The sequence below is a fragment of the Ochotona princeps genome, chromosome 20 (genome assembly GCF_030435755.1).
Source record: "Ochotona princeps isolate mOchPri1 chromosome 20, mOchPri1.hap1, whole genome shotgun sequence".
In the NCBI taxonomy this organism is placed as follows: domain Eukaryota; kingdom Metazoa; phylum Chordata; class Mammalia; order Lagomorpha; family Ochotonidae; genus Ochotona; species Ochotona princeps.
In genome coordinates this window covers 20,830,089-20,853,372 of record NC_080851.1, presented here as the reverse complement: position 1 = coordinate 20,853,372, position 23,284 = coordinate 20,830,089, and the positions used below count along the sequence as shown (strand labels likewise).

The 23,284-nt window shown below is 43.2% G+C and overlaps 1 protein-coding gene across 1 annotated transcript in view; it reads right to left on the bottom strand.

The window, feature by feature from the left end:
* AOAH (acyloxyacyl hydrolase) overlaps positions 1-23,284 on the bottom strand; it is a 151,219-nt gene that overhangs the window by 103,130 nt on the left and 24,805 nt on the right. The window contains exons 4-5 of the mRNA XM_058678363.1: positions 18,226-18,292; positions 9,624-9,723 (exon numbers count right to left, since the gene is read on the bottom strand). Of these exons, the coding sequence (XP_058534346.1) occupies positions 9,624-9,723; positions 18,226-18,292 (167 nt within the window). The remainder of the gene's footprint in view (positions 1-9,623; positions 9,724-18,225; positions 18,293-23,284) is intronic.

The window sequence follows — 23,284 nt, the reverse complement described above, 5'->3', positions numbered from 1 at the left end:
TAACCTAAGAGGTAGCCAGAATCTCATCTGCATTTTCACCTTTTCAAAGGTGAACATTCCCTTTGGAGTGTTAGACTCTTTCATTTTCTTTTTCTGTAAATCAATTGCTTGTGGACTTTACTCATTTTTCCCCCTTCGATTTTTTAAGAGCTCTTTGAATTATGTGGGAAATAATTCTTAATCTGGCAAATAAAAAAAATCTGTCGTCTGTCTTTCGGCGTTGCGTTGTGGTCAGGCTTTTACTAGTTATGTGTGCTAATATTTCCCTTTGTGGCCTTTGAATCACCAAATACAAACAAAACTGCATGTTTCTCTCCTCTTGTGGTTCTATTCTTTATGATCCAACTTTTGATTTCATTTGGGATTTCATAAGGAAAAATAAGTATATTGCTTAAACTATCCTCTAAATGTCAAGTATTTTTTAAAAATGTTTATTAATCTTATTATAAAATTGCTTCCCAGCCTTTTGGCTAAGATCAAGCATAATTTTATTAGAAAGACAGAATTAACAGAGGGAGGTTTTTTTTTTTTTTTGGTGTGTTTTTTTTTTTGTTTGGTTTTGGTTTTTTTTTAAATCCCCCTGGTTCATTCCCCAAATGGCCACAACAGCCAGAGTTGGGCTAAAGTTGGGAGTCAGGAGTTCCCTCTGGGTCTTCCAAATTGGTGCAGAGGTCCAAGGACTTGGGTCAGCTTCTGCTTTGTTCCTAGACCATGAGCAAGGAGTTAGATTGGAAATAGAACAACTGGGACTTGAACTGGAAATATACAAGACACTGGTGCCTCAGGCAAAGGTTTAGTCTGCTACACCAACATGCTAGCACCAAATGTATTTATGCTTTTCTACTGATTTGAAATGCTATTTTCTTAAAATAAAATCAAATGCATTTGGGTGTATTTCTGAATGCTATATTTGAATCCATTTTAAGCTGATGTTCAGTGTGCATATGGTTATATTCCCTTGTCATTTATCTCACTGTTCAGAATCTCCTCAGTCATTTACAGAACTTTAGAAACAATTCCAGTGTGGGTGGGTGGTATAGTGGGGAAGATGCTTGCTTGGGAAACCAGCATCCCATAGCAGAGTGAATTTGTAGCAGTCTAGGTTCAGCTCTCAATTAATTTCTTGATTATGTGCACCTTGGGAGGCGGCACGTGACAGCTCTTAGGCACATGGGCATCTGTCCCCATGTCACAGAGACCTGGATGGAGTTTGTGACATTATTTTTTTTTTCAAGTACAGCCCTGACTTTTGAGGGCCTATGGCCATGGACCAGTGGATACAAGGCTTCTCTCCGTCTCTTGACGTTGAAACGAAAAAAAAGAAAAATTTGCTAGTTAAACAAGACTTCAACCAATACTTTTCTTGACTTTTGCTCTATTGTTTGTAAAATTAGGGTAATGGAATAATCTTGATATTGTGTGGGAGGCTTTTAGATCATAAATGTCAAAAAACTCCCTATTCCAAATCCGGGGTGATTGTCAGTGCTTTATTTGTCAGTCCCAGATGTGTACTTATCATAAAACAAGATCTTGGGAAACGTATATTATATGAGTAAAAGAATGAATGTCTATGCCTTAAAAGTCTGTCAATTTTATACAAGATCCTTTAATAATTTTTTCCTAAAATTGAGAAAGATGAGAGAAAGGTTAGGAGGAAGACAGGGGGAGGGGGAGAGGGAATGGAAAGAGAGGAGTAAGGGGGCAGGGAAGGGAGCAGACGGGAGAGGGAGAGAAAGGGAGGAGAGAGGAAACATGTCCACCTGCTAGTTCATGCCTCAAATACCAGGCACAGCCAGGGCTGGCCTGTGCAATTCATTCTGGGTCTCTCTGTGAGCAGCAGGAACTCAAATCCTGGAGTTATCACTCCTGCCTCCCAGGGTCTGCACAGGTGGGAAGCTGGGCTCAGGGCTCAGAGTCTAGAAGTGAACTCAGGCTCTCTGAATGGGACTTGGGCACCTTAACCACTAGGCTAAATACCCCCCACCAGACCCTTTTGATAAGTACTGTTTCTGGCACCCATGAATAAAGAATCGTTGGGGGGCAGTGCATTGTGGTTGAACAAGTTAAAGCTCCTCTTTCAATGCAGGCATGCCATATGGGTGCCAGGTTCTGTCCTGATGTTCTACTTGTTTTTGTTTTTAAAGATTTATTTTTATTGGAAAGGAAGGTTTACAGAGAGAAGGAGAAACAGAGCGAAAGATCTTCTATCCATTGATTCACTCCCCAAGTGACTGCAACAGCTGGAACTGAGTGCCTCCAAAGTCAGGAACTAGGAGTTTTTTCCAGGATTCCCACGCAGGTGCAGGGTCTCAAGATTTTGGGAAAGCAGACCTCGACTGCTTTCCCAGGCCACAAGCAGGGAGCTGGATAGGATGTGGGGCAGCTGGGACATGAACCGGGGCCCATATGGGATCCAAGTGGATGCAAGGCGAGGACTTTAGCCACTAGGCTACCATGCTGGGCCCTGCTCCACTTCCGATCTAGCTCCCTGTTTATGCACTGGGGAGTCAGCAGAGGATGGCTCAAGTCCTTGGGTCCCTGCACTCAGATGGGAGACCTGGAGGAAGGTCCTGGCTTTACATCAGATCAGTTCTGGCCGGCCACTGTGGCCACTAGGGGAGCTTACCAGCAGATGCAAGACCTCTCTCTCTGCCTCTCCTACTCTCTATAAATTTGCTTTTCAAATAAACAGAAATAAACCTCTATGAAAAAAGATATAACTGTCTTCTAAGGTACAACTATAGGTTTCATAAAGTTGTGGGAGTATGGATATAGACTCTTCTAGAATATTATCAAATACTGATCCCAAGTTATAAGTTTTTATATCTTGGGTGTTTACTCCCTTCAGAAATAACATTAGATTTATTAATAGCTTACCAAGTCACAGCTAAAGGTCAGCCATCACTCAAGAATGAAATTTCCTTAACCAGAAGGTCCACAGAGCACATGGTTTCTTTATTTTTAGTAATTGTATTCATCTAGGTTTGGAGGTGTGAGAAAACAGGACTTACATACCACCTAGAATTCGGGTGGAGGATATATTGTGGGGTAGGCAGCTAGTTCAGGGTCATGAACTTGGGAGCCACTCCCCCTCACCACCTATGGTCTCTTCTGCCCACCTATCATCACCTATCATCACCTGGAATCTAAGAGGGGGCAGTATTGCATTGTTGTGCTGCCACTCCCCTCGCAAGCCCCCACAAAGGCCCATGATAGGGGGGGCTCGCTCTCTTGGTCGTGTGGTTCCATCACTCACTCGGACTCTTGGCCTCCTCGCTACCTACTTGATCTCTGACTTCCTGTGGGCAACTCTGAGGACAGGCAGCCCGATTGCAGCTCCTGCATGTCCATATTCCTCATCCTCTGTTCACTGCTTACATGGGACAGTGAAGATGTGAATGCTAAAATGTTTTGTATTTCTAACTGTATACTTTCAAGAGTTCCAGGAGAGGGTAAGGCCTAGCAGTAATGGAATGTGGGCAGAGAAACCAGGGAAAGGTGAATGTCTACAGCTTTGTAAGTGTGCCCAGGTTGTTCACTGCGTGTCTCTTTGGATAACTTATATTGCTAGGGAAGCTGGGACATAGGTCTTCAGTTTCACAGATGGATTTCAGGGTAATGACTATTTATTTCTCGGGATTTCAATTCAGACTAGAATGCTATATGGACTTGTCACTTGCTAATTTCTAATGGGCCCTGTTATGCCAAGCTTGGTTAATAAAGACTCCTTATAAACCCTAGACTTGTCTGGTATGATCTCACTTGCACCCCGCAAAAGAGGCAAGGCACACACAAGACAGAAAACCTTCATTATTTGTGTTCAGTTTCATTTCTGAGCTAGCATTTTGATAGAAATGTCCACAGCAGTAGCCATGTACATTGCAGTGCAACAGATCATGATGACAGAGAAAGTTAATTTCCTTTCTTTGACATTAGAGATTTCGCACAATTGAGACAATTTATTTTTATCTTCTATGCATTTGTCACAAAAAAAGCAAGTCATAATTACAATGCTGAGAGGAAAAATGCAGACTTCAGAGATTCAAGTCTTGGGAAAGTGATATAAAGAAATGTGCACATGTATGTACACACAGTGAGAATAATATGAATAGAGCTCTGGACCAGAGGTCAGTTTTCTCGAATGAGAGAGAATAAGTGCTGGTTACTACAGTACATTTGGTTTTTAGTAGAGGAGGCTTTAGGTTCTCATTCTCTTGCCAATACCATCCTACTCCTCATTCACAGACTCCTTGTTTAACTCACCATTTATTAACATCTGTGGATTCCAACAACTATGGGAGGCTCTGACGCCCTGCAGGAAGTCCTCATTCACCTAGGCATCTCACACCAGACTGCCTGTCCTTGACCAGCACACAGGTCTGACCAGATTCAGGGAGGAAGCAACTTGCCCCGTGAGAGAGATTAGGCGTCCCAGGCTTTGAACTGTCAGTCTAGCTCCGGGGTCTGTGTTCTTCACAGTCACACTGAACCACCACTCAGTGAGAGCAGGTCAGGAATCTGCTTGTAGCTGGAGGAAAACAGGGATCCTGGGGTGCTAATTTTTAAATTTACTTTTCAGAACCAGAGAGACATGAACAGGCAAACAAGCATTCTCACTTTCTTTCGTGGGTGTGAATAACTTCCTTGCACTTTTGCCCAATTCGCCAAAACGCAGTTAGGAACAAATCCATCAGAAAGGGGGTGATCTCCAAAGAGATTGGTCTGAAAACTCTTGTTCCCTTTGCCTTTCTAATGAGTCTTATTCTGGAGGCATGGAAGGCCAGAAATTTAGTAACAGAGTTTAACAAATTCACCAGGAAAGGGAATTTACTCAGGGAAGGGGTGAGAGGACAATGGAAGAGCAAGTAGAGACATGAGTTTGGAGGTCTGAGGGGTTACCATGTGACAAAAGGCCAGGGGCAGAAGGAAGGACAGTCGACCACCGCTCTTGGCTCTCTGATGGATTCCAGCACAACAGCTCTGACCCTTCAGCAATTATCAGAAAGCCTTGTACAGAGGCAGATGCTCCCATCCGAGCCCAGGGACACAAGGGCGGGGATTCTACAGCAGGGGCCAGATCTATTTCTGAACACTGCTTTCTGGCAGACAGCAAGCCCCATATTTTGATTTTGGTGTGTTCTATCCCCGAGACCACACTCATCCTCACAGAGGAGGAGGCAAAGCAAATACATGCTTAGGACAACATTTCCCATCCTATTTTTTTTAGGCAATAGATCATACTAAGCTCCAATAGTGTGCCAGTCCCAGGGATATAATGGTGAGCAAGAATGACGCCGTCCCTGTCCTTGAATGCTATGAATGAAAAGAACCAAGTGCAATGCTGGGAGTTTCTCCGCACAATTGGCTGAAGAGGGGCATTCTCACAGAGACAAGAGGATGACAAGAGCAGAGTTCTGGGCAAAAGCCCAGGCAACAGAAGCCAAGCTGGACCGGGCATGGCGTCCTGGGCCAACTCTCACTGGGAGGGCTTGGTAACCTCACTCATGGTCACCCCAAGAGAGAGTTTGGCTCTCCTCCACCTGGGGTTCCTTCTCCTCCCTGCACTGATCTTAGAGCAGGTGTCTCTTCATCAGCCTTTGTTTACCTGCCTAACTCCATGCCAGAACTGTTGTTGGCATGTAATTGCCTGCCATGTTTGCTGGAACACCAGTCTATACCATTCATTTACATATTTTTGGCTGAAAAAAAGAAAAACAATTATTCTGCAGGAGCTATGGGACTTTGGGAAAGTGTTTTCAGTTCTCTGGGTTTCAACAGTCTTATTTATACAACAGGGGACTCATCCGTTCCCTGCTGAATTTTGAGGACTTACTCAGGGTGCCTGCCTGTGGGAAAAACACGAGGTAGGTACTCAAGAAATGTTTCAGTGAGTGAATAGTTACATGGTTTTGTTTGGTACTGAGATATCTGGATACTTGTGCAAGGTTCTTGGATAGTTTTACTATAGTTTGCTAAAACTAAAGTCAAAGCAATCTATTCTTCACTCTGGCTCTGAGAAATGCTAACTCTGAGTGTGCTCTATTAGCAGACATTAAACACAAGTGATGTTGCTATAAGAGCTGGAAATCTGAAGTCTATGGCCTCCAGATCACTTGAGGTTTTATCCATCAATTCTAAGGCTTGGATCAAATCCTTAAGAGTCCATGTAAAACATGTGTGATCCTTATATGTACAACATAGAATTTGATCCTGTGATACTGAGTTAAAATGGGAGATATCAGTATGTGATACACACACACCAACACACATATAGAAACAGAAATTATTGCAGATTTGTGTGTAAGTGTGTGATATCTACAGATATATAATCAGAACTTAGTGAAGATGGCATTCCAGTAGCAGTCGGCTCTGCTGCTGTGAAGTATTTAAGAGAGAACTAGACTACACAGTGCCAGCCTGGAAAAAGATATAATTCAAGACCCCGGCATGATGACTCAATAGCTAAATCCTCAACTTGCACATGCCAGGATCCCATAAGGGCACTGGTTCATATCCTAGTGCTCTACTTCCCATCCAGCTCCCTGCTTGTGGCCTGGGAAAGCAGGAGAGGACAGCCCAAAGCCTTGGGACCCTGCACCTGCGTGGGAGACCCAGAAGAAGCTCCTACTTCCTGGCTTCAGATTGGTTCAGCTCTGGGTGTGGCAGCCACTTGTGGAATGAACCAGCAGATAGAAGATTTTTTTCTGTCTCTCCTTCTCTCTTTCTGTCTTTCCAATAAGAATAAACAAATCCTTTACATAAAAATTTCAATTCAAGATTTAAAGTGTGGTTTCTCCTGAATGTTTACTGTTTTGAAAGCCAAAAACTTAGAAGTCAGAGACTATACTATGCATTTCCACATAAGCAGTGTTCATGATGGGATTTAACATGAAGGAACTAACCTGCTGATGGACTTTACAACATGGCTACAGGGCCATTGGCTGGGAGTATCAGGAAGCAGCATCCCAGTGGCTGGTAAACTTTCTGCATCTGCATTTTTAATCTTCACCTATCTTTAGGACATAAGCAATTCTCCCTACTTCTCCACACCTACTTGTAGAAGGGGTTCTGTGTGCCATAGAAATGAAAATAAACAAGTGTGGCTATAAACCACTTCCAAATGTAATGTTATGGAGGAAATTTGGGTTACAAAATCTATAACAATATCAGCACAAATCCCAAAGAAATCATTAGGACAATATAATCTATTCAGAAAATAAGGAAGACATTCAACATTTTCACCTTGGTGGTACCTGATGGTGAGATTTTGACTATCAGGAAGACACATTCCAGGAGAGTTCTAGAAACAGTGATGCACGGTGGGCACTGAGCGCTGCCTGGAACACCCACATCCCATGCTGGAGTGCTAGTTAGAGTCCAGGCTATTTTTTTTGCTTCTGATCTAGTTTCTTACTCCTTCTTGGGGGACAACTAATGATGGCCCAAGAACCTGGCTTCCTGTTGCCCATGTGTGGAGACCCAGATGGAGTTCCTGGCCCCTGGTCCATTTAGGTAGTGAATTAGTGTCCTGTTTCGCTCTCTCTCCCCTCTCCCACTTGGCCCCATCATCCAGCCCCATCCTTCTCCCTCTTCTCCTTTTCCCCATCTCCCTCCAACCCATCCCTCCCTGTGTGTATGTCTTCCTACTTCCTCTGTCCACTCTGCCTTTCAAATAAATACATAAATCTTAAAAAAAAAAAAAGAAAAGAAGCAAGCAAGACAGAAAGAGAAGACTCTAAGGTTAAGACGCCATCAAAGCAGGACAAGAGGATGCCGTGCCAGTTCCGGGCTCTTCACTCTTTCCAGTGGTTAAAACAAAAGGATCATAATGGAGCCTACATCCTGGGACTGTTTTGGAGGACTAAATAAGGTAAGAGTAAGCTTCTTTTCAAAATGCTTCTGCTTTTAAGATGATCATTTTCATTGTATTTGAAACACACACACAAATATACAGACAGGGAGACAGAAAGACTGAATTACAGACAGACGGAAAGAGATCTTACATCTGTGAATTAATTTCTCACATGTCAACAAGAGTGGTGATTTGATCAACCAAAGCCTGGAGCTCAAAACTCAATTTGGGTCTACAATATGGGTGTCACAGATCCAAGCACTTGACTTATCACTTAACTGTTTTCCTCGGGTGCACATTAGCAGAAGGAAGTTAGATTGGAAGCAGAGCAGCCGGAATTCAATTCTGGGATGCCAATATACAAGGCAAGCATCCCAAAAGGCTAGTTAACTGCTGTGCAAAACACCTGCCCCACATATATCCTTTGTCCAACAGCTGGCATCCAGTGGGTGCTCAGTCAGTGTCAGTCATTTCTAATAAGGACAAGCTCAGAGCCAGAGAGGAGGGAAGCTGTTCACATGGACACCCAGCGTCCCTCTGTTCCGGTTCATCTGCAGCGAGGGCAGTTTTGAAGCATAGAGGTGGAGGTTTGTGAATGTCCACAGCAGTCCTAAAGGACTGTGAGAATTATTCACGTGCTATCTGAACACATGAGAAGGTTTTTGCACTAAAATTAACAACACCTTCTAAAAACCAACAGAGTCTACCGCTTGTCGGGTGGAATTCTGAGACATTGAATTGGCAGTTAATGACTAGAAGCAGGAAATACACACATACTTGAGGCTTTTGAACCGCTCTCTCCCCCTCTCTCTCTACCCCTGCACAAGGAGGCAGGCTTATGAAACTTCACATTGTCACTCAGCAAAATCACATTCACTGATTAGGTCACAAAGCAGCAAAAATAATTTCATCAACAGTGAAGAAAAAGGAGATCTTTCGAAAATAAAAACGTGCTGTGCTATACACAGAGAAAAACCCCATAATTCTAGGAAAGGGAATGTAGGATTTTTTTTTCCTTCTGAAAATCAATATGTGGCCAAACTAGATTTAATATTGTGTTCTCTTCCAGAGGGTGGGGAGGGAATTACATCAGCGTTTGCAGCCTTCTTTCTGAATTCCATCTAATTAAAAGTCACCCAAAATGATATAATGCACATGAGGTATTCTGCACAGCTTTCTTGGAATAATAATGATATCGATAACATCCTATTAGCTTTCACTTTTATGAACATCTCTTCATGTGGTGGGTATTGTGCAAAGTATTTCGTATGTATTAGCTCACTTACTTTCCGTGACAAACCCAAGGGGGGGGGGGTATTTGATGATAGCCTTTTGATGGGTCAGAGCTATACATTTCAGACTAGAGTGATGCCCTGCCCAGGTTTTCCCAGGAGGCAGGACTTTAGTGTTCCACTTAGAAAGTTGTAGGTCAACCTATAGGGCGATGTGTTTCAATTTCAAGGGTAGACAGGGGCTTAGGACTTGGCTTTCTTGCTCATCCCACTTTCTGCTTTCCCACCTCCGCTGCAAGCTCAGCTTGAGCCTGTAAGTCCCCAGGACCTCAGAAACAAAGAGCTTCCCTGGTAATATGGAAGGGGAGAGGTTCAGTAGAAACCAGAGATAATTTTACGCAGAGAACTTTAAGACGTCACCTGACTTTTGTTCCCATGTCCCCAGCCACTGAATGGGAGAAACCAAGCCTCCTTCTGTCATATTCCCAAAAGGCTTAGGTACTCCTGGAAGCTGAAGTTCAGAAGGAAAAGCCACTCACCTTGGGAAGCGGGTAGAGGTGACATAGTGGCTGGCCAGGCTTCTGCTTACAAAACTTCAGAGCATGACATACTATGTCAACATTCCTGTCCTTGTCCAATCTGGTGGCAAAGAGGACAAAATGGAGACTGTGAAGATCTTAAAGGCTTTAGGAAACAGACCAAGTTCAAAGTGAGGCGATTTCCCCACAAAGTGTACTCTGGTATCCTCCACTCACCACAGTGTGGCCTGGCCCCTGTGCAGCTGTGCCTCACAGCCTCTTCCGGCCACTGTTTGCTCTCTCCCACACTTAGAGTAAGTCCTGGGTGTGTGGTGAGGTGTGTGTTGGGGGGACACAGCACTGAGTTGTAAGCAACCATCACACCAGCCCTGTGGTTTTCTTGAGAAACCACAAGTAAGTAAGTGAGTAAGGCAAAATAGGGCCCAGTGTATCACATGATAGGAAGAAAAGATTTTGATTCCTGCTGCATCTTATTGCAAAAGTTCATTTATGATATAACCATACACACTTTATTTTCTTGGGGAGAACACAAATCATCTATTCCCCATTTAAACATATTTCCTATCTTTATGGAAGAAAATATAAAATAGCTAACTTGTTTCTTTCCTCGAGGAAACCACATCATCTGGCTTTGAAGGGGATGACAGCTATCCTCTGTAGTCATTTTTTCTTTGCTACCTCCCAAACTCTTCTGGGCAAGAAAGAGGAGTACAAAATGAAGCTTATTTTCGAGGCAAATTGGTTCAACTCAAAATAGCAAGAAGTCCAGCTACAACTATGGCCAATACTCAGAGATGACTCTTTCACTACAGGGCAGGACAATAATGGATTCTGGAAGGCACGTTTTGGGGTTTTTCCCAACTGATGTGATCAGCTTAACTGTTCCTCTTGGCCCACAAAGGTGGTCTCTTGGGAGCTATGTTTATGTTCTGTAGCTCCTAGCCAGTTGATTGGCCCTCATTTGACTACTGTTTCAAGCAGGGCCAATCAGATTTGCTCTTCAAAACATTTGAAATTGGCATCGAAAGCATTTGCCTTCAGAATGGGCTATTCTCAGGAGAAGAGGCGCTCTGGTGAGAAAGGGCTGGAAGGTAGCCATTTCCCACCACGGGCCTGAGTGACCCGGAAGTCATTCTGCAGGAGGGGTTCTAGGAGAACTCAGGGAATGTGCAGTGAGGAACTCTAGGAACCACACACTCACTGGGCTCCTTGGGTTCCCGGTTCTGTTTTCATCTCTTTCCCCTGCTGGAAAATTTTTCCTATTGTAAGGAACACTCAGGGTTTCTTATAATAAAACTACTTTAACCTCTTCCCCACCCAACTGCACACATTCTAAAGGCTATCTCTAAAACCACCACAGTTATTAACACATTTCTTCTCTCCCCATCGCTCTTGCTCCTCCCTTTCCTTTCCTGCTTCATGATGAAAGTCAAGGCACTTGTGTTTGTTGTGGCGTTCCTTCCCAACCCCAGGGGACCACTGGCTAGCACTGGAACATTTAACCCCTGTGAGCTAAGGTCTGAACGTAATTTCTTAAACCTGCTTCTTTCTACCCCAGTCATCTCTGCCTCCCTGCTACCTGTTTCATGGATCTAACTAGGTTGTTTACTCCAAAGAAATCTTATTTCTGAACTTGGTAGAAAGAACATATGAGATTTAGAAAGGTAAAAATATAAACATAACAAAACAGAGACTGCTCTGATTTTTGCTTTGTGAGTAAACAACAGTTTTAATGCTCGCTGCACATCAAAACATCTTTTAAAATCTTCAAAAATGTGACCTTCAGACCAGCGTCCTTCCATATTCTGGAAGGATCTTGAACATTTTTGCCATGCAGCCTGTTATAAAAAAAGCTGCCTTGTATTCAAAGCCCATCAAAGAAAGTGGGACCACCTCAGAAATCCCCAAACATGCTGATGATCCTTTTTATGAAAACACAAAGACCATGGGCTCCCAAACTTTATTCCAGTTGACGAGACTGTGCGTGTGGTGGACAAGATGGTTCCTCAACTTTTGTTAAACACCTCAGCTAAGAGGTAAAAAAAGCAATCATGATGATGTGTGCCTGCTTAACCCCATGGTCTCTTCATGGTTGGTTACAGACCTACTACATCTGAAGTACAGAAGAAGGCCAAGTCTTCCTGGCAGAGAGGCGAGATGCTCATTACAGATAAAGTCCATTGCCAAACTAATGCCTACCAAGGGCCAGTAAATCAGGAGAGGGCAGATGCTTTCACACATCTGTTCCCAACTTAATGGTTCATTTACTTAAGTGATGACCGCTGTCTTGATGAGGGTCTGGTATTTAGTGGACTTGGGAGTGTGATAAACAGTGCTCTGTTCAATCTTTGCTCTTAACCTAAGGTCAATATCCCATCTGTGACAATCCAAGGCCACTGGAGTCAACCCATCCTACTTTTCTCCCCAAATAGAGCACAGTTTCAAGTCATTGAACTTCCATGTGGGAGTCAAGATGGAGACCCCTGAGTCAGAGGAAGAAGTTGTTATCTCTGAGCTGGAGTGAGGAGAAGGCATAAGTGTGTGGTTCTCCTTCACATCCTCTAAGACAGGGCTTCAGTATGAAAAGACTTAGAAGAGGAAATGCTGAGACCCACAAATCCACACATATTAATACCAACAGGATGGGAAAGATATCTGTGAAGTGAAAATGTAGATTGTGTGTGTGTGTGTGTGTGTTTTAAAAGATTTGTTGTATTTTTTTGTTGGAAAGTCAGATATACTAAGAGGAGGAGAGACAGAGAGGAAAATCTTCTGTCCATTGATTCACACCCCAAGCAGCTGCACTGGCCAGAGCTGAGCCAATCCAAAGCTAGGAGCCGAGAGCCTCTTCCAGATCTCCCATATAGGTGCAGGGTCCAAGGCTTTAGGCTGTCCTTGACTGCTTTCCCAGGCCATAAACAGGGAGCTGGATGGGAAGCGGGGCCTCTGGGATACAAATGGCATCCATATGGGATCCCAGCATGTGCAAGACGAAGACTTTAGCCTCTAGGTTACCACGCTGGGCCCAGATTGTATATTCTTGAAAAAACTTGGGACAGAAGAAGGCCTAGGCTGCACAGAATTTTTGAAAGATTCATTTGTTCTGGCACCACTTAATGAAAAGATCACTTTCAGATAGTCAATTAGCTTTGTGGTTGTGATGCTAGTTAAGATGCTCATCTTTCCTATTAGAGAGCCCGAGTTCAACTCCCAGCTCCAGCTCCTAATGCCAGCTCTGAGCTACTGCCCGAGAGACGGCAGTAAAGACTCCGGACCCTTGGATTCTAGTTGGATCCTTGCCTTCCATGCACAACACCTGGTTTGAGCTCCTTGGTTTTGGCTTTTGACTGGTCCAGCCCTGGCAGTTGTGGGCATTTGGGAAGTGAAGCAGTGGATGGGAGTTGTCTTTCAAATAAATAAATAAAAACAAAAATAAATTCATTACCTACTAGTCCACCCTACCTGGGCACTAAATATACTCTAATCCCTGGTGACCGAAAATAGTCCATAGAAGGACAGGGCACATGATGATTAGGGTAAAACAGTTATTTTCATATTTAAATACCAGGAAAATGTCTCCTACACCATCTCTGGTGCTCATTTCTCTAGTCCAGAAAAACCCCTAGAAATGAGTATATCGGTGGAGAAGACATTGCAAACATCTGTAGAGAAATTTCACCTTCAAATGAGGGTGATACAAACCGTGCTGAGGGAGACACAACGTAAGATCCGGTCAATATCCTACCCTGGACAGTGTGTATATACAAAGCAAGGCAAACTGCCTGGAAGAGGAGTCAACATAGGCATTTCAATAGAATCCTCCCACCAACCCATCAGGCTTCTGATAAGCCTAAAAAAAAAAAAGAAAAACTGAAAAACAAGCCTATGGAACTTGGACAATGACTGTGGATTATTAGAAACTTACCAAGGCACCAGGGAATGTCTCCCATATCAGCCACAGTTCTCAGTACTCCTCAGGTATTAAAAACTATCATCAGCTCCTGGTTCTGTTCATGCCATTTTAGGCTTTGTTTATGCTCCCTTCTGTGGCCCTATCCTGGCAGATTCCCAAGATCAGTTCACCTTCACGCGGGAGCAGAGGCAGTGGACTCGTCAGGTATTGCTCCAAGGGTATCCTATTCTCTGTTACGGCCTGGTGGCCCACGACCTCACCCACTTTCCAATCCCTATGGACATTACTTGGCTTCACTCTATTGATGACATCAGGAGATGTAGTAAAAGGTATGCTCTCTTGGGACTGGCAAAACTTGGAGTGTGGCCAGTAGTGACTCCTGAGCCAAGGCTGCTGGTTTTCAGTGCTAATAACTGGGCAGTACACAGAGGTCTTACACTGCAGGTGGCATGGTGGCTGGCAGAATCATGATCTCTGCTAATAAAGTCCCTCTGGAAGCAAACGATGTGGCAAGAAAAGGGGGAAGCAGCTGTGTGCTCTGGGGTCATAGTCCATTGTATATCCTGCATCTATTAGCAGCAAGCTCTCCAAACCCCTGGAAACAAGGAGGTAGAAGCCCCAACTAGTTTGGCTCAGGCAAGAGTCTGGCCTTGTGGCAATGTAGCCAAGTTACAGTGGGAATGTAGCTAAAGGGACAGGATTATCCTTGACATACAGGGACTTGGTGACAACTCTGACCCAGGTGCGCTTGCTTCTCCGACCCTGCTACTTGGCCAATGTGCAGGTTATAAGGTTGATGCCACCGGTCCTTTGCCAAACAGTAGGGGCCTTTAGATACATCTCCTGGCCTTACATGAGCCTTTCCTGGTGAGGGAATGTACCTAATCATTAAGGTCTCAAAAAGTTGAATGTGACAGGCACTCTCATTGCATTGCTAGTGATGGAGGCACTCACATTATGGGACATGCTAAGACTGGACTCAACCACATGTTGTTTAATGATGCTTTCACCCGTGTTTGATCCCCCACCCCCAAATACCAGGTTTGATAGGAGGAAGCAACTGGCCTATTAGAAAAGTAAGCATGGCCTCTGTTGGGTAAATCCAGCTTGGTAGGCTGGACTTAGGCCCTTGGGTAAGCTTTAACAGATTTTAGTACCCATACAGCTGATACACCTGCCCCTTGTGAAAACTTAGGAACTCTGACCCCAGCCCCAAATGTCATCTTTGCCCAAGCTGTACATTTGGATATCATTCCACCTGATTGGGTACATGGGCAGAGAACAGTACTGTTTAAACTCAAATACCAAGCCAAGGTTTCAGAACAATGAAATGGGTGCTCAAATGGCTTATTCCCCTGGAGTGGATCAGATATTTCTGACCAAAGTGTGGGAAGTCTCCGGCCTGCCTAAATGGGTCCCCATTGATCCTACTGGGATATGGAACTCTGTGGTCATGGTATAGGGCCTGATTGAGCTAAAGGAAATACCTGGGGGCCCTCGAGGCAGTGTCTTGCTCTGGCATGCCATTTTGCCATTAGTGTGGATGGAGCTGTCTGCTGATGGCCAAAATGTGTGGTCTGCTGCAGCTCCAACTGCTGCTGTGTAGTCTGACAAAGGACAACACTATGAGTATTGTCTTGTTGGATGCCACAGACTTGCTTTAACAAGTCCCTACTAATCACTTACTCTTTTTTCATCCATAGCCATGGTCTGATGCTGATTTTGCTACTTGTTCTGTTGGGATCTGCTTCAGATAATTATTATAATTTGCATAATGAGCTTTTGTCTTTTTGTGCATGCGTCTCTTCCACTGCTGTGGGCTCTGCTTGGAAGCTGGGTAAAGGACCTCACCACAGGCCACCAAGGCAGTGTTAGAAAGTCCAGGCAGGCTCCGGGCACACTGTGGAAGAGGGAGACGGGGGAGCTTGTCAGTGCCAGTCTCAAGGGCTGGAGTGACTGGGCTGCAGCTGCCTTGAATGTTATCATCATCTTTCCCATTGGTAACCCTGAGGTCCTGAGCCTGGAAAGTTCTTATCTAGAATCTGAAATGTGAATGCTTCTTGAGAAAGCCCCACGTGCACTTGGGTTAGCCATAGAGCACTTCTGCTAAAAACTTTCTCCTGGGCTCTGTCGTCATGTGGCTGCCCAGGACCACACTGCTTCTAACAAAAGACTTCTAACAAAGGACTTCTAACAAATTCAGGGACTTGTCCATGCCTTCTGCCTTTGGCCAGCTCTCATACACTGGATTTGTTTGAAATTACTCTTCCCCACTCAAATTCATATGCTAAAAATCAAACCTTTAATGTGATCAGATGAAGAGATGGGACCTTTAGGAGGCCATAGAGCTGTGAGAGCTCTGTGCCTGGATGAGTACAGCCTAGTGCCCCAGGGAGTTCAGCTGCCCTCCTACCATGTGAGGGTGCAGTAAGAAGATGCCATCTGGGAAGCAGAGAGCCTGTGCTCTCTGCACACCACAATGGCAGGTACCTTGACCTTGAATTTCCTAGCCCCTACAACCATGAGCAATACATGTCGGCTTACAGATGACTTAATCCAAGGCATTTTATTACAGACATCAAAATGGGCTAAGACACTGCCTGGTCCCCAGTTCTTAGAGGGTGTGTGTGGGAGGGGACACCTGAGTTCTATTTCCTTACAGCATCCTGTGGCTGTGGCTGTGCCTGTGGGTAGGAAGTGTAATTGCCACATAATTAGTCCATGAATTATTGAGACCTGACTGGTGTAAAGTAATGAGGAGAGAAGCCCTCTGGGTTAGGAAATCCATTTAATATTGGCAGACAGTACTCAGGTAACACTAAATCATGAGACTGTCATTTTTCAGGGCCTGCCTCAACCCAGAGCTGCAACTGATTGCTTAAAATAAGCTATAAGAAGAGCAAACAATAGAGAAATTCTCATCAGTATGCAAACGGATGACAAGCAAAAGGAATGATAATGGGTCTACCATTGTGGTACAGTGGGATAAGCCTCTGCCCAGTATGGCAGCATCCCACATGATCATTGGTTCAAGTCCTGGTTGCTACTCTTCTAATCCAGTTCCCTGCTAATGTACCCGGGAAGCAGCAAAGATGGCCCCAGGTGTTTGAATCTCTGCACTCATGTGGGAGACCTGGATAAAATTCCAGGACTTGGCTTTGGCCCAGCCCCAGCCATCACAGTCTTTGGGGAGTGAGTCAGTGGATTTCTCTCTCTCATTATTTTCCTACCCTTCTTTCTCCCTTTGTGTAACTCTACTTCTCAACTAATTTTTAAAAGATTGCTATTTTCTTTCTTCTGTGCTAATATGTTTGAATAATTTTCTTCGGAACAGTCTAGTCACAGCTCATCTGTAGGCTTTACTTATTAATTTAAGGAATTCATTAAAATCCAAATATATGAAATTTATATACATAATGGTAGGAATAAAAATTGTATCATATGCTAGCGATCTGTTGAAGACTTTCTATGCTTGATTATTACAGTAGACTCCAGAGAGTCAGATATCCTCCATCAGTCCTGAGAATATTTAAACTCAATGTTATGGATACTAGTGATGAAAAGACTGACAATCACATATTGATAGTAACATCTCTCTCTCTCTCCTCTCTCCTCTCCATCCTTCCTCCCACAAACATAATCGGTATTTTGCTAAATGCCTGAAGACACAGAAACTAATGAAGTGTACTCCTAATTCTCAGAAGGCTTTCAAACTAGTAGAATCAGGGTGCTACAAGTGCAACTGCCTGTATTTACATGTGTGTACATGTATGGATATGTGTGTGTGGGGGGGTGTTGAGTGGCAATTCAGCCTGAGAAACTGACTTCTAATGAAGTTTGATTTGTCTTTCAGCAGAGATTTTGAACATACCAGGTATCAGGGCAGCTTCTGCAAGTGTCCCAAGTAAGAAACCTCTTGGTGGGCCCGCCATGGTGGCCTAACTGCGAAAGTCCTCGCCTTGAATGTGCAGGATCCCATATGGGCACTGGTTCTAATCTGGGCAGCCCCACTTCCCATCCAGCTTCCCGCTTGTGGTCTGGGAAAGCAGTCGAGGATGGCCCAATGCCTTGGGATCCTGCACCTGCATGGGAGACCCAGAAGAGGCTCCAGTTTCCTGGCTTCAGTTTCCTGGCTTCAGATTGGTTTAGCTCTGGCAATTGTAGCCACTTGGGGAGTGAATCATTGGACAGAAGATGTTCCTCTCTGATTATCTTACTTTGCGATAAAAATAAATAAAATCTTAAAAAAAAGAAAAGAAACCTCTTGGTGTAAACAGAGAGCTACAAATGGTTTAGAGTTTGGTGTACTGCTGAACAGCAAGGGTTGTGTCTGGAATTAGTTCATGGGGAGCCTTGTGCATGGGGCTAGGAATACCCCAAGACCAGGTCTGCAGCCAAAAATATAAGTCTGATTCTAATGTGGATTCCGGGGTTGCCAGGCAAAGGGCAAGCCTGCAGGCTTAGAGTACAGTTGGGAGGCAACGGCCATGACAGAGTGTTAGATAAAGACTGTTGATAAAGTAGGCTTCTGACATGCTAGAGACTTCACTTACAGTTTTCGCCCACCAACCAGTATCTGCTCAGTGACACATGCCCTTGTCCTTGCAACACAGCCTCCTGCCCCCTCCTGACTTTCTCCTTCCCACATCCCAGCCACAGAACCAGGTTTACATGCCATGACATACTTACAGTTTTATGATGTCTGCTCCAAACTCATGAACCATCGTGTAGCACGTTGTTTTCAAGAACCATTCCTCTAAGAGAAATAAGAAAAGCAAACAGAATGTATTTTTATCATGAAGCATGTAACACATGAGTTAATCATGATTATCTTTACCAAAAACTAAAGCTCAACTATCACCTTATTAAGAGCCAGGGGAAATATTATACTTAATGTGTCTATTAAGTGTTCTTTCCATAAATGTGATTTTTGTGTTATTTAACATCTTAAACTTACCAAAATACAATAAAGTATAAAAGGAGGAAAAGACTTCCATTTCAGAGGTATATGAATGCCACTTTATATGCTAAAGATCATAAAAGTTTTATTCAAAAAAACTTGAGTCACATTTTGGGTTTTTCTTTTATTCTCTATTTCAATTTAGTTGAAAGGGGTGGGGGAAGAGATACTTCACCTGATAGATTCTCTTTGCTGGCTAACTCCTCACGTACCTGCAATAGCAATGGGTGTGAGGGACGAGGGAGGCCAAGGCTGGGAGCTGAGAACTCAGGTCCCCAAAGGGGTGGAAGGGTCAAAGTACGTGAGCCATCCCTTGTGGCCTCCACAGGTGTGCACTGGCAGGAAGCTGGAATGGAGAGTAGAACTTGGACTCAGCCCTCTAATATCTGATGCAGACATCCAAAATGATGTCTTAATTGCTGCATCAAATGCTTGCCCACTCCTTACAGCAGGGGAATCTGAGTATTGACTGAGATCTCTGTTGAAGTTGAAAGAAACAGGATTGCATCAAAGAAAATAATCTGAAATGTAGCTCTGATACAAAGGGGTGAGGCAGGGGGGAATGATCTCACTTGGCTAGTTCATGTAAGCTAACTTGCTATCCCGGAGTGAAAAGAAGAATACTGTTAGAGTTGTGCCTGTGTTGCCACCTTCAGAGAACACAAAGGCCCAGCACAGGCCCAAGAATGAAACGGCCTCAGGCCCTTGTGGGAATACAGGAAAGTTTTGAGGACTGAACTGTCTGTACAATGATACCTGCTAATTCCAGTCCTATATCTTGTTTCTCTTAGTCTGTTGTAGAATCTTGACAATTCTACTCAGGATCGCAGAATAGTTAGATACCACTGAGTTGCTGACTGATAGGAACTTTCAGGCTGGGGACTTGGCACTTGCTGAAAAAATGGAGTGGTGGAAGATAGATTAATATGGAGAATTCTTATTAGTACTTCAAACTTACTAAATACACAATGTTTAATATTATACCAAAACAATAAAATAAAATGTTTATTTGACAAGAAACATTAGACTTTAAATACCTTATAATCTTATAGTAGGCAACTAAAACTATTTCTCTACATTTATTTTTGACCTTGCATAAATAACAGGAATTATGAGGCAATACAATGAACAGCTGTTCAGCAAAACAATTAGACAACTCCGAAGGAATGTTAAGATTCCTAGAACGACACAGAATTCTGAAACTGATTCCAGAATAAATAGGCAATCTGGACAGACATATGACAAGTGAAGAGATCAAATCAGTAATCAAATACTTCTAACAAAGGAAAAACCCAGGACCAGATGGCTTCACTGATGAATGGTACCAAATGTTTAAAGAAGAATTAATATAAATTCTTTTAAAAACCTTTCCAAAAACAATAGAAGAAAAGGCACCATTTTAAAACTTATTATTTGGTGATCACGTGATCCTGATTGGAAAACTGAAAGATGCAGGGACAGATGTTTGGCACAGAAGTTAAGATCCACTTGGAACACCTGTATCTCAAATCAGAGGGCCTGAGTTCAAGTCTTGGGTCCTTGCCATGCAGGTGGAAGACCTGGTGCTTGGGCGGGGACCTGGAGATAGAGTGTATGGATCCATCTCTGTCTGCCTCCTCCTCCTCCTCTCTCTCTCTCCCTGCCTTCCAAAATGAAATGAAAATAAACCAATTTTTTGCAAATAAATCTGCATGCCAAAATCTCCTAGGAATCTGGCTACAAAGTTCTACAAAACCATAGCAAGTTATATTCAGTAACATGACAAACTTAATTATTCACTTGATAAACTCGTTTATTCCAAGAATGCAAGGTTTTTTCCCTTCATCTGAAAATTAATTAATAGTATTTACCACTTGTCAATAAAAGTCTCACACGATCACCAAGAGTTACATACAGCATTTGTCAAACCACAGCACTTTTTCAGGATAGGGAAAAAGTATCTGAGGCACAGACTCGCAGCTAGCAGTAACAGGCCTTCCTTAACCCAAGGTTATCCTCCAAAACGTTTTAGCTCACACAATACTGAGCTGAACCAGACCAAACAGTTGCTCCTTGGTTCATGGAAAAGACAGAAACATCTGCTCCCCCACTTTTATTCCACATGACATAGAAGCATCTAGCCAGAAGAATTAGGAAATAAAAGGCAGATAGATTATAAATAAAATGCTTAGATTTTCAGATGAAGTACTATCTGTTCTTTGTAAAAAAAAAAAAAAAAAGTAAATTTATTTGGAAGGTGGAATGACAGAGGGGCACACACACGTTCACTTCCCAATCGGCCTCAGCAGACAGATCTGGGCCTGGCGAAAGCCAGGAGACAGGAACTCCATCGTAGTCTCCCACATGCGTAATAGGGGCCTGGTTACTTGAGCCATCTTCCACTGCCTCCCTAGGTACACGACAGGAAGTTGGATCAGAAGCAGAAACACTGAAACTGGAAGCAGCTGTCTAATGTCAACTGTCAGCACTCTAACAGGGGCTTAATCCACTGTGCCAGCCCCCACAGACAGCATCATCTCCATCTGCAGAGACCCCTAAGGAATCATCAGGAATGTCATAGAATGCAGGATGGGCAAGCAAAAAGCAACAGTACTTTTATGTATCATGAGAAAATAAAAATGAAGTTAAGAAAAGAATTCCAATTATGGTAACATCAGAAAGTATGGAATACTTAGGAACAAATTTAACAAGAAAATTGTAAAACAGATTCTCTAAAGCTACAAAAAATTGTTTAAAATGGTCTAAACAAATGGAAAGGCATCTTATATTCATGGATTCACAGACTTAATGCTGTTGAGGTGGAAATACTCCCAAAATCGATCTACAGATTCAAGTGCAATTTCTGCCGCTTCATAAGTCAGAGAATTTTACTTAAATTGGAGAATCTAAACTTAAATGAAGAAACCAGGCATTTGGAAGCAAATCTAAATCATCACCAATATAGAACTAATTTAGTCCAGAATAGGACACTTTAAAATCCAGCATTAGCAAGTCTGAAAAACTTGTGGTATTGGCTGAAAGGCAGCGGGAAGTCATTTTTTTTTTTTCTGTTGAGATGAGGGTGTGTGTTTCTTAGATTTCTGGTTTGTTCCAAAGTGAATGCTCCCAGGGTTCTCTTTACTCTTTGACAAGGACCACTGAACCAATCAGTGTCCTCAAATGAATTGGTCCATTTGGAGCAGCGGCAGAGCGGGTGGGCACGGGGTGGCCTTTGGAGAGGTAAATTTCACATCAGCACAGAAAGAGACACAGCAAATGGGAGAAGTCTCCGGAGACAGACGTACCTGGCCAGTCATGACAGAGTGGTAACCTGACTGCTACTGACACCGGCGATGAAAACCCTGACAACAGCATACTGCTAGCAACCCACCTAGAGGGAAAGTTACTCTGTTAAACATGGCCCGTGACCAGGGAGGTTGAGGAGTATTTATTTTTATAGATCAAAAGAGTTGAATTTGAGAGCAGCATAAGAAAACAGAAAATGTGGCTTTTCAAAGGGCAAAGGCAGGCTAACAAAGGGCCGAGCAGTTGTCACACATTCGGAATACAGAGCTATAAGTGTAATTCAGACCTAGGATTTTGTGATTTGTAAACCACTCTGGCTTACCTTTGCTTCAATGATCACAGCAATATTTTTAGTCTTGTTAAAACGCAGTTTATAAACTACACATATGCTTATGGAGTACATTTGGAAAATTGGATCCATGTGCATAATGTATAATGATCATATCAAAATAATTAACTTGTGTATCTCCTTAAATATTAATCACTTCTCATGTTGGGAATCTTTATGTTCTTCTCTAGTCTTTATGAAAAAATATAATAAACTGTTATAAGTACCCTAGAAAAGATTTCTCTCAATTTTATTTTGCTACCCATTATCCAATTTCCTTCTATTCTTCTTCCATTTTACCCTGTCTAGCCTACAGAAATCACTGTATAACTATTTCCTTGAAATCAACATTTTAAGTTGTCATATATTTCTTTAAATTTTTAAAAAAGATTTCTTTATTTTTATTGGAAAGGTAGATTTACAGAGAAAAGAAGATACAGATCTTCCATCCCCTGGTTCACGCCCCAAGTAGCCACAATGGCTGGAGCTGGGCAGAACTGAAGCCAGGAGCTACTTCTGGGTCTCCCATGCAGATAAGAGGGTCCCAAGGCTTTGGACCACCCTCTGCTGCTTTCCCAGGCCACAAGCAGGGAGCTAGATGGGAAGTGGGACAAAAATCAGTACCCACATGAGATGCTAGTGTGTGCAAAGTGAGGACTTCAGCCGCTGAGCCATTGCAGTGGGCCCAGCTTTCCTATGTTTCATAAAAACAAAACAAAACCAAAAAAACCAAACCAAAACAAAACAGAAAACTTCAGAGCTGGTGGTTAGTTTTATTTTCTGCCTGTAGGCAAGGACAGTTGATCAGACACAGTAAGAGGTTCAGTTGAAGCTGAAATATTTTCCTCCAAAAGTCACGTTCTTTGTAGTATAGATTTCAACAGCCTTAGGCCATTTTACTATGTCCCTTATCTACTTCCAGTTTATTTAAGGTTTGTTTATTTTTCTTGGAAAGGCAGATTTACAGGAAAAAGTAGAAACAGAAAGGAAAAATCTTTCCATATGCTGGTTCACTCTCCAAGTGGCCGCAATGGCTGGAGCTGATCTGATCTGGAGCCAGGAGCTTCTTCCAGGTCTCCCATGCAGGTGCAGGGCCCCAAGGCTTCGGGTCATTTTCTACTGCTTTCCCAGGATACAAGCAGGGAGCTGGATGGAAGTGGGGCTGGGACATGAAC